The 12234-nt window shown below is 41.2% G+C and overlaps 3 protein-coding genes across 5 annotated transcripts in view; 1 reads left to right on the plus strand and 2 right to left on the minus strand.

Moving 5' to 3' along the window:
* Positions 1–489: 489 nt before the first annotated feature.
* LOC107266420 (prolactin regulatory element-binding protein) lies at positions 490–3206 on the minus strand. Of its 2 annotated transcripts, XM_025083649.1 has the most exons (5): positions 2697–3206; positions 2211–2596; positions 1421–2118; positions 1209–1340; positions 490–846 (listed from the first exon to the last, which is right to left on the minus strand). In XM_025083649.1, exons 1-4 carry the CDS (start codon positions 2832–2834, stop codon positions 1255–1257), a joined length of 1308 nt encoding a protein of 435 aa, XP_024939417.1. In that variant the 5' UTR covers positions 2835–3206; the 3' UTR covers positions 490–846; positions 1209–1254. The 2 variants fall into 2 exon arrangements, with proteins under 2 accessions (XP_024939417.1, XP_015592368.1); XM_015736882.2 differs by having other exon boundaries at positions 499–1340.
* Positions 3207–3339: 133 nt separating this feature from the next.
* On the plus strand, positions 3340–5549 carry LOC107266419 (NADH dehydrogenase [ubiquinone] flavoprotein 1, mitochondrial). The gene is made up of 6 exons (XM_015736881.2): positions 3340–3475; positions 3651–3718; positions 3833–4501; positions 4580–4812; positions 4903–5106; positions 5178–5549. Exons 1-6 carry the CDS (start codon positions 3427–3429, stop codon positions 5362–5364), a joined length of 1410 nt encoding a protein of 469 aa, XP_015592367.1. The 5' UTR covers positions 3340–3426; the 3' UTR covers positions 5365–5549.
* An 860-nt stretch (positions 5550–6409) lies between these two features.
* The window catches only part of LOC107266416 (RNA pseudouridylate synthase domain-containing protein 2), a 54820-nt gene continuing 48995 nt past the window's right edge, over positions 6410–12234 (minus strand). For both annotated transcript variants that reach the window (XM_015736872.2, XM_015736873.1), the window contains 3 exons: positions 10418–10505; positions 8590–8766; positions 6410–8375 (listed from right to left, as the gene is read on the minus strand). In XM_015736872.2, coding sequence (XP_015592358.1) covers positions 7638–8375; positions 8590–8766; positions 10418–10505 — 1003 coding nt within the window. In that variant the 3' untranslated portion in view covers positions 6410–7637. The remainder of the gene's footprint in view (positions 8376–8589; positions 8767–10417; positions 10506–12234) is intronic.

Here is a 12234-nt window from a genome sequence, read left to right on the forward strand (position 1 = left end):
ATAGTAATACCACAATTCATCCAGGAGTAACACTTTAAGCTTTCTTTCTCAGTAGCCTTTTCATAGGAGGGGGTTATGAGTATGTGTGCATATATATATACAAAGCACTCTGGGTTTAAATATTGCCACGTTAGAATTTAAATGCAAATTTCGACGATTAGAAAACTAAACTGTATAGAAAGCAGACATCGTTCGATTTCCCTGACCCAAAAATTAAAATGATTCCCTTGAAAATCTGACTCTTGCTCTCAAAGCACAATAATTATAAGTCCTGATATCAATTACTACATTCATTGATTGATTCCAGAATGTATTTCTAGGAGGAAATTTGTTTTTTGTCATTCTAATGATTGAATAAAGATAATTAAGAACTGTTAAAGATGTCGTAGATATCTTCATTGGATTTTAGTATTATCCGTCTGTACAAGATACTGAATTTTCATTGCAAGGGTAGGAATTACTTTTTGGAATTCTTATTAATCAAATCACTTTCCACAATTCTCCTCGTAAATTTTATTTTCTCCTAATCGAATCTTTTATTTTGTACGTTTAAGACGTAACACGTACGTATCTGGACCATCGTCAATTTGAAGTACCAATAAATTATTATCGCAATTATGCGAAACGAATAATATGCACAATTGCCTAATGAATCCGATAAAAGATAATGAATTAAAAACTCACTTTGTTTCACCCACATTAAATTATCATAATTCAGATCTTAAATTACTGTTGTCACGGAGAACAGGAGCACCGTGAACGTCCTATTCTATCCTTGCGTAGACCATCTAACCATATGTGTGTGTGACAATTTTAGAAATATGGAACATTGAAGTTTTTACGTCACTAAAATAAATGCATTGTATCTTCCTATCAATCACATTCGGTACGACGTCACTGCATAGTTCGTCTACGAGTTTAATGTGCTTTTTTGACAGGTTGAAAACTATGAAATCTTCTATGAAATGGATTTTCATAAAATCTATACCAGAAAGTATGTAGATGCATTATTTTGCACTGAAAGATATATTTTTTTTATATATGTCTGTGATTTTATGGTTAACCACGTGCGGCTTCATTGTTTTCGATCTGTCGAAAATACATAGAACTTGTGGACTAACTATACTTCCTATTTATAAGGAAGTCGAGCGATTTCTTCTGTCTCAATCACGAGACTACGCTTTCCTAGATAATACATTGGTACATACTAGAAGTAGCGTATTGATTTGGTATCATAGCGATACGTTTCTCGGGTCAAATACCGAGATAACTGCAAACTATGAATGCACTGCAGATACTCAGGATGATCAGAATTATCACCAGCCAAAAGGGTAGGGTATCTGAAAGACAAGAATTACATTAAACGAATGTAATTTAAGTTAATCTGACGTTTAATCTTGGTTATGATTAAGGTACTTACGCCTATATGGTATACTGTGAACGCAGATTCTATTGTCCACGGAGATGCTCACTACAGCAGCTTCCGAGTTACTGGTTATAGCGGGACCATCTAATTTTGTTGGCAAGAATTCTATACCGGTGACAAACATGCAATGTGCACCAGGTACGTGCAGTGCCCTTTGTAAACTGAAGGCTATGAAAATGTCTACACTTCCAGAAAACATTGTGCCCACTGCAACAAATCTACCATTGTCTGAGACTGCCAAGGCTGATAGAGTCTCCTTGTACGCAACAGATTTGAGGATTGTTCCTTGATCAACGTCCCACAGCTGGAGGAAACTTGGATTCTTGCCATTGGTAGCATTGGATAATATGAATAATTGTAACTTAGAAGAGTTATCCTCACAATTCCTAAAGCGACACCTTTTGTACATGTACTTAGCACCTTCTATCGGTGGTGTCCATGTAAGCTCTTTTCTTTTTTTACCAGAGGCCACGTCCCAGATAATGGCCTTCCCATCCTTGGCTATGGTAACAAGAAGATCACCCTTGGGACTAAAGTCTATATCATCAATTTCCTTGACGTGTGCTTCTACGTCATGAACTTTAATGAACTGTGGGAATTTCCACAAACGGACATGACCATCTGTGCCACCCGTGGCCATGAATTTACCATCAGGACTTACTCTTACAATACGCTGGAGGGATTCACCCTCGCTGTAAATAATTGAAAAAAATTAACAATACTTTAATGAAGTTTTCAGAAATTTTTTATTTCTATTTCAAACTTAAGAATAACAAAATCTCACCCAAAATCCGTTTGTATACTGTCTGCAGGCTTGACAAGAAGTTGGAGTCTCTTGTGTTTAACATTAGAATTGTTGTCCTTAATTTCTTCTATCCTCTCATTTTTTACAGGAGCATCGCCAACACCACTTCTCTCACTCTTTCTTCTTTGTCTTATTTCATCCTTACTGGTGATACCGGCAGGTTTAAGTATTTCACCATTTCCCACAGTAATTATTTTTGTATTAACATTATACAATTGGCAATGACTTTCTTGACCAGCAACAATCCAAGTTCTCTTTCCATCATTATATGCAGTACAGTTCATTACGACACTAGGACCTGTCTCATGCCGAGTGACTTCCTCAGCCACAAATTGTGCACCATCGTGTGATAGCTCAAATATTTCCTAAAATAAATTAACATAACGATCATCTTGTCAGTTTAGAAAATTAGTTGAAAAAGTAACAAGATAGTCTCTTCAAATTAAAAAAAAGTGCAATACTCACGAATCCATTAGCAACTCCAGTTTTTGAAGATCCACCACCTCCGCCAACGAGGACGTGTCTGCTGGTGAGCATTTGCAGAGTGTACAGAGGGAAATTCACCTTAGCCAAAAGGCCACCTTTGTTCCTTCTTGATGGCATATTGTTTTGTTAATTAAGTATTCCGAGTTCCCTTTACCTTTCTATTAACCAACAAGTAATCGTGGCCAACCCAGAAACTTGTCAGACTTTATTGCTTGTCTTCACTAGCCCAGCCAAAGTTCCACGTTTCACGTTGATACTCGCCCATCATGAAACAAATTCAATCTACATAAAGACAGTCTATGGAAATCTTTGAAAACAACATTTACTCAGTCAATAACAAGATTGGACAGGTATTTCATTACTTCGCCATCTTTAGAAATACTGTTAACTGAAGAGGTAAATAGACTGGACACCTTATGCGATACGGTGACATGCAACCTGAGTATTTTTTAGATTTATAAATGGATTATATCCATTGAAATACTATATATAGATATATATTCTACATATCAAATCGCGAGGCATAGAATACACGAGCATATCTAGTCTATTTATATTCAATTAATGGAAATACCTTCATTGTTATAAGTTATGATAAGTTACTAAAGAAGAATAATGACTTCAATAATTTTGCAGCGGGTACCGTTAGATGGCAGTGTTTAAAATTCGAATACGAACTATTGGTTCATGAAATCTGAATAGGAGCAAGATGGCGGGTGTCATTGCTCGTTGCGTTCAGATTCCAAGGAGACAATTAGGTAAGTTTCACAGGTGTCTTTTTGTAAGCGAATATGTTATTTCATAAATTTGATTATTATATCGTATAATTTTAAATTGTTAGTATACTGTGCTCTGATGTCATTCGTATTTAAAGCGTATTGCACCTATGACGACTCGAGGTTATATAATTAAATTGTATTAATTCATTTAAAGGTCTCCTTGGATATCTTGTGAGTGGTCAGCAAACTAGGACACTTGCCGATGGTGCTCCTGAAGGAAAAGTAATCCAGTATTTTTTGGTGATATTTATCTGTCACTAGACTCAATGATGTCAACACGCCATATCGTGTAAGAGCACTACCAAATGATTCTTTTGTTTTTCTATCTGTTCTTAGAAAGTTGGTGGTCCTTTGGCTGACCAGGACCGCATCTTCACCAACTTGTATGGCAGACATGACTGGAGATTGAAAGGAGCTTTGAAACGAGGCGATTGGTATAAAACTAAGGAAATCCTGGACAAGGGTGCAGACTGGATCATCAATGAGGTTAAAGTCTCTGGTCTTAGAGGTCGTGGAGGAGCCGGATTCCCTTCTGGAATGAAATGGTCCTTTATGAACAAACCATCAGATGGCAGGCCAAAGTATCTTGTTATTAATGGTGATGAGGGAGAACCGGGAACCTGCAAGGATCGTGAAATTCTTCGTCATGATCCTCACAAGCTCGTAGAAGGTTGTTTGATTGCTGGTAAAGCCATGGGAGCTTGTGCAGCATATATATACATCCGTGGAGAATTTTACAATGAAGCCTCCAATGTACAAGTAGCCATTGCAGAGGCTTATCAGGCTGGTTTAATTGGCAAGAATGCTTGTGGTTCTGGTTACGACTTTGATATTTTTGTACAAAGAGGTGCTGGAGCTTACATCTGCGGAGAAGAAACAGCCTTGATTGAATCTATCGAAGGTAAACAAGGCAAGCCCAGGCTAAAACCTCCTTTCCCAGCCGATGTTGGTGTCTTTGGATGCCCCACTACAGTAACAAACGTAGAGACAGTGGCTGTAGCTCCGGTACGTAAAAACTAACTACTCTAAGAGTTCCTTATTTACTCAGAAATTTGGAATGATCATAATCAACCTATATTGTAGACTATCTGTCGTCGTGGTGGCACCTGGTTCGCTTCTTTCGGTCGTCCACGTAACAGTGGCACCAAGCTGTACAATATATCCGGTCACGTGAATAACCCCTGCACTGTTGAAGAGGAAATGTCCATCCCTCTTAAAGAACTAATTGAAAGACATGCTGGTGGCGTCATCGGCGGTTGGGACAACCTGCTGGGTGTAATTCCTGGTGGATCTTCGACTCCCATCATTCCGAAAAGGTAAGAGATTACATCCTTAAATCTAGATTTTGAGAGATTATCTCAGTATAAATTTATATTAATAACCCGTATGCCTATCTGTCACAACAGCGTCTGTGACACTGTACTCCTAGACTTCGATGACCTCGTCAGAGTGCAAAGTTCCTTTGGAACTGCTGCTGTGATCGTGATGAATAAGCAAACCGATGTAATAAAGGCTATCGCCCGTCTAATAAGTTTCTACAAGCATGAGTCCTGCGGGCAGTGCACACCCTGTCGAGAGGGTATCAGCTGGATGTATAAGATAATGAATAGGTAAGTCAATGAGAAAGTTAAACCAGGTCATGTCAAAGAAGATAACTATAATACATTTTCCGAATTGTTAGATTTGTCGAAGGAAATGCCGAGGAACATGAAATTGATATGCTTTGGGAGTTGACAAAGCAGATCGAACTTCACACTATATGCGCCTTGGCCGACGGTGCCGCCTGGCCTGTTCAGGGACTTATTAGGCATTTCAGGCCCGAGATTGAAAATCGCATTAGAAAATTCAAGGTCGCAGCATCCAACTGAAGATCTAAAGAAGTTAGAATAAAATATACCACAAAAAACCTATTATAAAATGCTGTATTTATTTCCAATGTATATAGAGGTGTGTCTACATACGTAATGCAGTGATACCTCCTCCTCTGTAGGCAATGGTTGGCTCTCTTCGGCAGAGGGCTGACTAATAAACGTAAAATGATTATCTCATCAAAGATTCTTTAAATTAAAACATTCATATAGAGTTATGAGCAACACTACTAAGCTTAACTGGTGCACAAATCCTGCTCCTTAATTCGATGAATAATAAATTTCTATCATTTCAACAGAAATCAAAGATGAGTTATTACCACAAAACCGCTAAAGAAATAATAGGGAATTATAACACTCTGAATCTAATGGCTAGCAGGCACTGGAGATGTGCTAGAACCAGTATAGAAAATGCATTATGATTAAGGCACAGAATATAGAGGGCTGACTAATAATATTTCCTCGTCGCTTCAACCACTAACGAAGAGCGTCTGCATAAATGAACAGATCTGATTGGCTATTCTCGTACTCCCAGAACAGTAGTGCATCGGAGAGAAATTCGTCAGCTGTATAGGAAACCCATAGACCCACAGACTTTAAAGTTTACATCAAGCTTCACTATTTTAGAGCAAGATAAACGATTTTTTCACATTCCCAATATCTCTAAATCACGTTTCTTATATATACATCCATATATCTCTAACTGGTTTATAGATAACCAGAAAATCATGTGTGGGTATACAGCATGTCAAACTTTTAAGGAAACTACAGCCTGTCATTAGATGTATCAAGAAAGACTGAACATAAATGAAACTTACAAGTTCGAAATTCCCTCGAGAAAATGAAAAAGTTATCTTGAATGACGTAACAGCATAGACTCAGTGGAAGGGGATGACCCGGAACGTCAAAACAAATCATCCTAGTACGCGTCGACAGTCCCAGAGGATTGTAGAAGTTTCGATTGGAATAATAAAGGGGCACGTGTTCCACGTGACAATAGCAGTACATGGTACATAGTATGTATACGTGTATAAATATATATATATAAAATGAACACCAAATAATAATCTGCATTTATTACTTTTGTTATACAAGAAAATTCGGCTAAATCTAAACGATCTGATTTGGCTACAGTACAAGATATCATTTTTGAATAACGTTACATAATGTGCGTTACATAATATATATACAAAAGCGCTCGCTCAAAATTGCAGACCGATGTCTTCATTGTGCCACTAATCGGGACTGTCTTTTTTGCATTTAAATATCGTTAGTTTACTTAAATAGATAAACGTAGTCGTTAGAGGCCTCGACGTCGGGAGTCCAGAATTGGGTGCTCGACGTCGAGTATTGGTTAGTAAGCGCACACACTGTCTTTTTTTTCTTAAGTAATAGGTCCGTTTTTTTTTTAAATATTTATTGCGATACATCCCTGCTGTTTTTTTTCTGTATCATTAAAAAGGGACACGGCACATATGTATGCTCGCGCCATACTGGACGCGAGATCTTTTATTTTTATCTATAGACCAACTACGATACGAACACGACGCGTAATAAAATATTATTCTGTGTACATCATCGAGTTCCTAGATGATAATCGCGCTTTCATACTCTCATCCATCTAATGTAACTAGCTGGGTTATGATGAGTCAACGACGCGAGCAGACTTCCATGTCAATATAACTTAGTTAATTAATTTACTATTAATCTCTTTCTCGTTCTATCTTTCTGTTATAGCTCGAATAAAAAAGACACATACGTATCCCGTCGACCGACGTCCGAGTGACGAGGTCGAGGAAAGAAGCGATTGAACGCCGATTTTTTCTTGAATATATTTATCTCCGTCCACGAAGAAGATATACCTACGATATGGTAAGCTCGCCGATGCTTGCTTCTTGGCAAGGTGCGGGAAGATTATGCTGATTGTTGGAGTTCCCAGGATACAAATGGACACGGGTCATCCCCGTCGCTGTATGTATATTCCCAGTAAAAATAGATCAAGTCTACAAGTCGGTGTGATTACACCAAAACGCGAAGAGCGTCTCGTACGATTAAGGCTGATGATGATCAAGTTATAATGATCCCCAGTGACCCTGGTTATTTCCAACGATGAGGAATAATCAAATCGAGGATGACGGTCGTCCAGGTCCATTTGATACGTGGGAGTACTCGAAATTGCTCACGAACATATGGAAGGCACGGGGTAGGATATCAAAAAAGGTTATTCCGGGGGATGCTTTCGAAATTCTCGCTAGGAAGACGTCCTGGTGAAACTATCGATCGTCGCCCGTCCAATCGCTGGCAGCCCATGCGGGTAAAGGAGTCTCGTATTCCCATCCTGGACCGCAGTAACGCCATGCGTGAAGATACATCACTAGATCGGATGGCTTAGGGTCTCTGTACTTGACCTTACACTCGTAGCAATGAGGATCAACGGTAACCTTATCATTGGCAAAGCTTGAGTCTGGTGGTTCGGAACCAGTTTGAGTACCAACTGTCACCTTCAAGGATTTCAATTCCTCATCCGGTGGACTTGGCGTGGAGGACGGTGATCCTTCCTTATCACCCGTATTAAGTACTCTGTCCTCTATCTCTAGCTTCGGCTTGAACAAACTCATCTCCGAGTCCCCGTCCATCCCTAACCAGTTTTCAGCGTTATGGATACCTATAAGATCTTTGACCAACTCCTCGTCCGTCTTACCGATGTTACCACCCTTGCCCTTTTGCGGACCGAATACTATGTGGTTGTACAATGGATCATTCACTACAGGGTAACCTAAGTATTGTAAGTGAACTCTGATCTGGTGCATCCGTCCGGTCTGAGGCTTGCAGAGGACTACGGAGGAGGTGCCGTTGTAGCTCAACCTCTTAAAACGTGTCACGCAATCCTTTCCCTTCTCCGAGACTTTGCAGACGCCTATCTTGTACGAGACAACTTCAATCGGCTCTGAGCAGACTACCTCCTCCTCTGGAAATTCACCCTCGACGCGGCAAACGTATTGCTTGTGCACCTGAAAGAATACGAAGGCATATTAATTATTGATCCTCAGGTATAAGCAGTCCACTACGTGGCACAAACGTTCCATGGATGTCCCTAAGACGTCTATAGAACGTCCATGAGACTTGAAACATCCGATATAAATTCTAAAGACGTTTACCGGCCATTTGTGCCGCGTAGGAGTCTTCCAATAATCAAAAGTTCATTTTCTCTTTAGCAGTACCAACCTGTCGATTACGTATCTGATGTTCCATTTGCCTCGCCTTTTTAGGGGTCCTACCAAACAAAAGAATCCCGCTGGTCAATCTGTCCAGCCTGTGAATGGTCCTGAGGTTCTTCAAGTTGTATTCCTTCGCCAAGATAAAGACGACGGTATTGTGTCTGTAACGACCACAGGGATGTACCTGGAATCAGAAAGTGAGCATTTCATGAACTTTCCAAACCGTTTTTAATCCCGGAAGTCAGGTGACTCCAACGTGTCCCCCTAGACGTATTTAATAACCTACCAGACATTTTCAGAAGGAAGATGGAAGGATGCATGAACGAAGGGGTCGGAATGGCCGAGGAAGTCAACATTCTCGAAAGAATATATAAAAAGACCACGTGAGGTCAGAATGAATCTGCAAGAATAGGACTTTAAAGAGGTACCAAGAGGAATGAGATTTTGCAAAGCATTCTTCGTATTTGCCTCTCTTTTGCCATTTGTCTCTTCCTCGCATCGTCTTACGTCACTGGCACACCAGCCAGACGTGAATGAGCACGGGGAACAGAGCGCAGAAGTAAACAGGACGACCCAACTCGACCCATTTCTCCTGGCCATTCGAGGAAAAGCAATCGGCCCGACAAAAGCCGACCGATTTATTTCAAACGTTTGGGACATTTATGTAACCGACGACGCGGTTATATAACAGAGACGCGAGAGAGAGAGAGAGAGAGAGAGAGAGAGAGAGAGAGAAGAGAGAGAAGAGGAGTGAGAGAATTCACTGCAAAACATGTGCGATCAAGGATCGTTAAGGAGCAAAACGTGGCCGATGTGCGTGCACGCTTCAGAAGTATAAACAGGAAGAAGATTCTCGTAAAACGTGACGTTTCGAAATAGCCTTGTGCCGGCTATCGGTCTGACGGAATGGCGCGGATGCGCCAAGCACACAGGCTATAGCTATTTCTGACAAAGAAAACGGATTGCGCCACTTCCGTCGCGGAGATCGATCAGAGGATCGTGGATCATGAATAACAAAGTCTTGATGATTGTACCGAGGGGAACGGACGAGAATAGACGAAGGGAAATTATGAAACTGTCAGGTAGCCTTTACTGGGAAACTGTGAAAAGGGGTTGCGCACGAGGCTGCACGAGGCCCCAACGGTAGCCTTCGGCTAGAATGCAAAACGAATTGAGTAAGACTGTGGAAGAGAAGAGGAGAGAGAGAAGGATAGAGCGCGATTAGCGAGACGATAGAAACGTAACGTCACACTCATTTTCATGCCGTAAGAAGTGAAGGGAGACACGATTGCATAACCATAGGAAAATTGTATAATACCAATTGAGAAATAACGATCACACCCCTTGGATTGGATGCAGTATAGGCTGGAGTTAATTGCATACTAATAAGTCACGCGATAAACGTATAGTCTTTGCATTTTGTGTTGGAAGCAGAACGGCTAAGGAAACACGTGAGGGAGACGCGTGGGAGAGAATAATATGATCTCTAAGGAAAGTGACAGTCACGTCAAGGAGGGAAGGTGAAAGATAATGGACCGTGATGAGAATTGGGTAAACCACACCGTTAAGATAAGATTGAGCATCAGCAGAGACACAGAGAGGCACGCAGGCATACAGACAAGATAGAGCAAAGAGAGAAAGAGTACTCGTACGGACAGAGATTCAAGTGCAGATAGAGAAAGAGAGAAATTATAGTACAGAGTGTAATTAGACGAAGAAAAAGTTAGAGTTAGAGCAGCGTGACGTTAATGAAGTGGACAAGGTGTTAGAAATAGATAATAGAGAAGAAGCAGCGAGATATATTGGCAGTACAGTCCTGGCAGTACACCACTTACAGGGATGGAGGCGGGCTTGTTGACCACGACGACGTCCTCGTCCATGTGTATCACCGTGATCGGCTCCGAGGTGACTGGCACCTCGTGTCTGTAACACACCAATCGTCACCAGCTTAACATGGCTTTGTCTCTTATGCTTAACCATACACCCTCGACCTTCTGGCACGCTTATAATCGCCTGATCTCTCTATAGGATGAGGGTGAACAGTCGCTACGCATATTGTAGTTATTACACCAGGATTCAACGTGGCCTGAAAGATACGAAACTAAGTAATAGACGGGAGTATAGTGTTCTATGGTAAGAGTCAAACTGTCTATGACTTCAGGTATGTCCTAGTGACGTTGAGAATTGTTTGTGGCTTCTAACCTCAAAGTTCAAGGTTTCAGGAGATCAATAAGAATTTTTCGTGGGCCTAGGTACCCCGGTGCTGGAAGAGCTACTGGAATTTTGAGCTATGGAATAAAGTTAGACGCTACAAGGGTATTAGAGACTGTTGAAGATACTTCAATCTAATAAGTTAACAACGCATTCTGTTGACAGGCTTTTGAAGTTTTTCAACAAATGTACCGGGCGTATAAGAAAGAAAAATGCCTCCAAAGTACTCTATTCGTTAGGCACGTATCTCAGTGATTCTGACCCAGTTTCATCAAGATACTCGCCACGTGTGGAATTAAGTTAACCCCATCGTTAGGCCCGACGGCCTGAAATCGTTGTTACGGCACCCTTACCCACGTTGTGTACAGATGGAAAGAATGGAACGAACGAGGAGATGTAGGAGGGAATTCGGGCTTCTTCCAATTTAACGCTCGTCTTATCCTCGTAGACGACGACGCTACGCCCAGACGAGCATGACGAGTTTGGTCGTCAGAGCCAAAACAAATTTCATCAGAAGGAACTAGGAGACACGCGTTCTCGTACTCGCACGTGTACCATATGTGTCGACGCGTATAACTGACAGTCCGAAAGAAAAATTACAAGATCAGTTTACAAAAGAGAAGGAAAAAAAAGGACGGAAGGCAGAATGGGTAATCGGTTTAGAGAAGACCAACCTGGAACGGTATGAAGAAGTTCAAAGGGTTTCTAGCGTAAAATTCAATTTAGGTTACAAACGCGTGTCTTCCGACCCCTCGTGGTTAAATTAGCAAAGAGCACCTCAAAGGTTTAACCAGCAGAGGACGAATCAACAGACAAGCGTAGACAGTTAGACAATCGTACTAGGAACTATTTTACGCAGTAAAGAGAATTACGTTGCGTAAAGGCGTGTAGGGACCTAGGGAATATACTCGAAGTAGTTGGTGGTCACGTTCCCCGATAAGCCACTGTTGAGCGTGTTGCAAGGTGTAACCGCGCCCTAAACCGCCGATATCATCTATGCTCGGTCTAAGCTAATAAATCAAGCTGTCGCCGAGTTTTAGTCGCGCCCACGACCCCTGACACGCTTCGATGCCGTCGTCCTCTACCTCCTGGCTATAGGTACCTTCCTTAGCTCGTGGATGATCATCAGAGTGCCTGCAATGTGTATGTACATACGATACCGAAATATATATAGCATAATGTTTCCCATTACTAAGATTTCAGTATAGAACAGAGTGAAAGCACCGACAATCCAGGCAGTCCTGCCGTCGCCTTTAACCACCCTTGAGTGTCTCCAGTGATAATATCCCGTAATATCGCTTAAATTCCACAAGTTTTTTACCGTGCACGAGAGGACGAGCTTGAGGACAGAGGATGGGGGTTGCTGTAACGCTTGGAAGCAGGAGAATTGGCTGAGAGAGAGAGAGAGAGAGAGAGGGGGGGAAGAGACAGAGGAGCAAAG

Source organism: Cephus cinctus, unplaced genomic scaffold (assembly GCF_000341935.2).
Source record: "Cephus cinctus unplaced genomic scaffold, Ccin1 Ccin1_scaffold0310, whole genome shotgun sequence".
Taxonomy (NCBI): domain Eukaryota; kingdom Metazoa; phylum Arthropoda; class Insecta; order Hymenoptera; family Cephidae; genus Cephus; species Cephus cinctus.

Bases quoted from the DNA above. Each gene is read 5' to 3' on its own strand.
- LOC107266420 (XM_025083649.1), bottom strand. From the start codon at position 2,834: ATGCCATCAAGAAGGAACAAAGGTGGCCTTTTGGCTAAGGTGAATTTC. The intron at 2,597-2,696 runs GTGAGTATTGCA...AATTTATTTTAG, and splicing joins CTGGAGTTGCTAATGGATTC to GAAATATTTGAGCTATCACA. The intron at 2,119-2,210 runs GTGAGATTTTGT...AATTATTTACAG, and splicing joins AGTATACAAACGGATTTTGG to CGAGGGTGAATCCCTCCAGC.
- LOC107266419 (XM_015736881.2), top strand. From the start codon at position 3,427: ATGGCGGGTGTCATTGCTCGTTGCGTTCAGATTCCAAGGAGACAATTA. The intron at 3,476-3,650 runs GTAAGTTTCACA...ATTCATTTAAAG, and splicing joins GATTCCAAGGAGACAATTAG to GTCTCCTTGGATATCTTGTG. The intron at 4,813-4,902 runs GTAAGAGATTAC...CTGTCACAACAG, and splicing joins ACTCCCATCATTCCGAAAAG to CGTCTGTGACACTGTACTCC.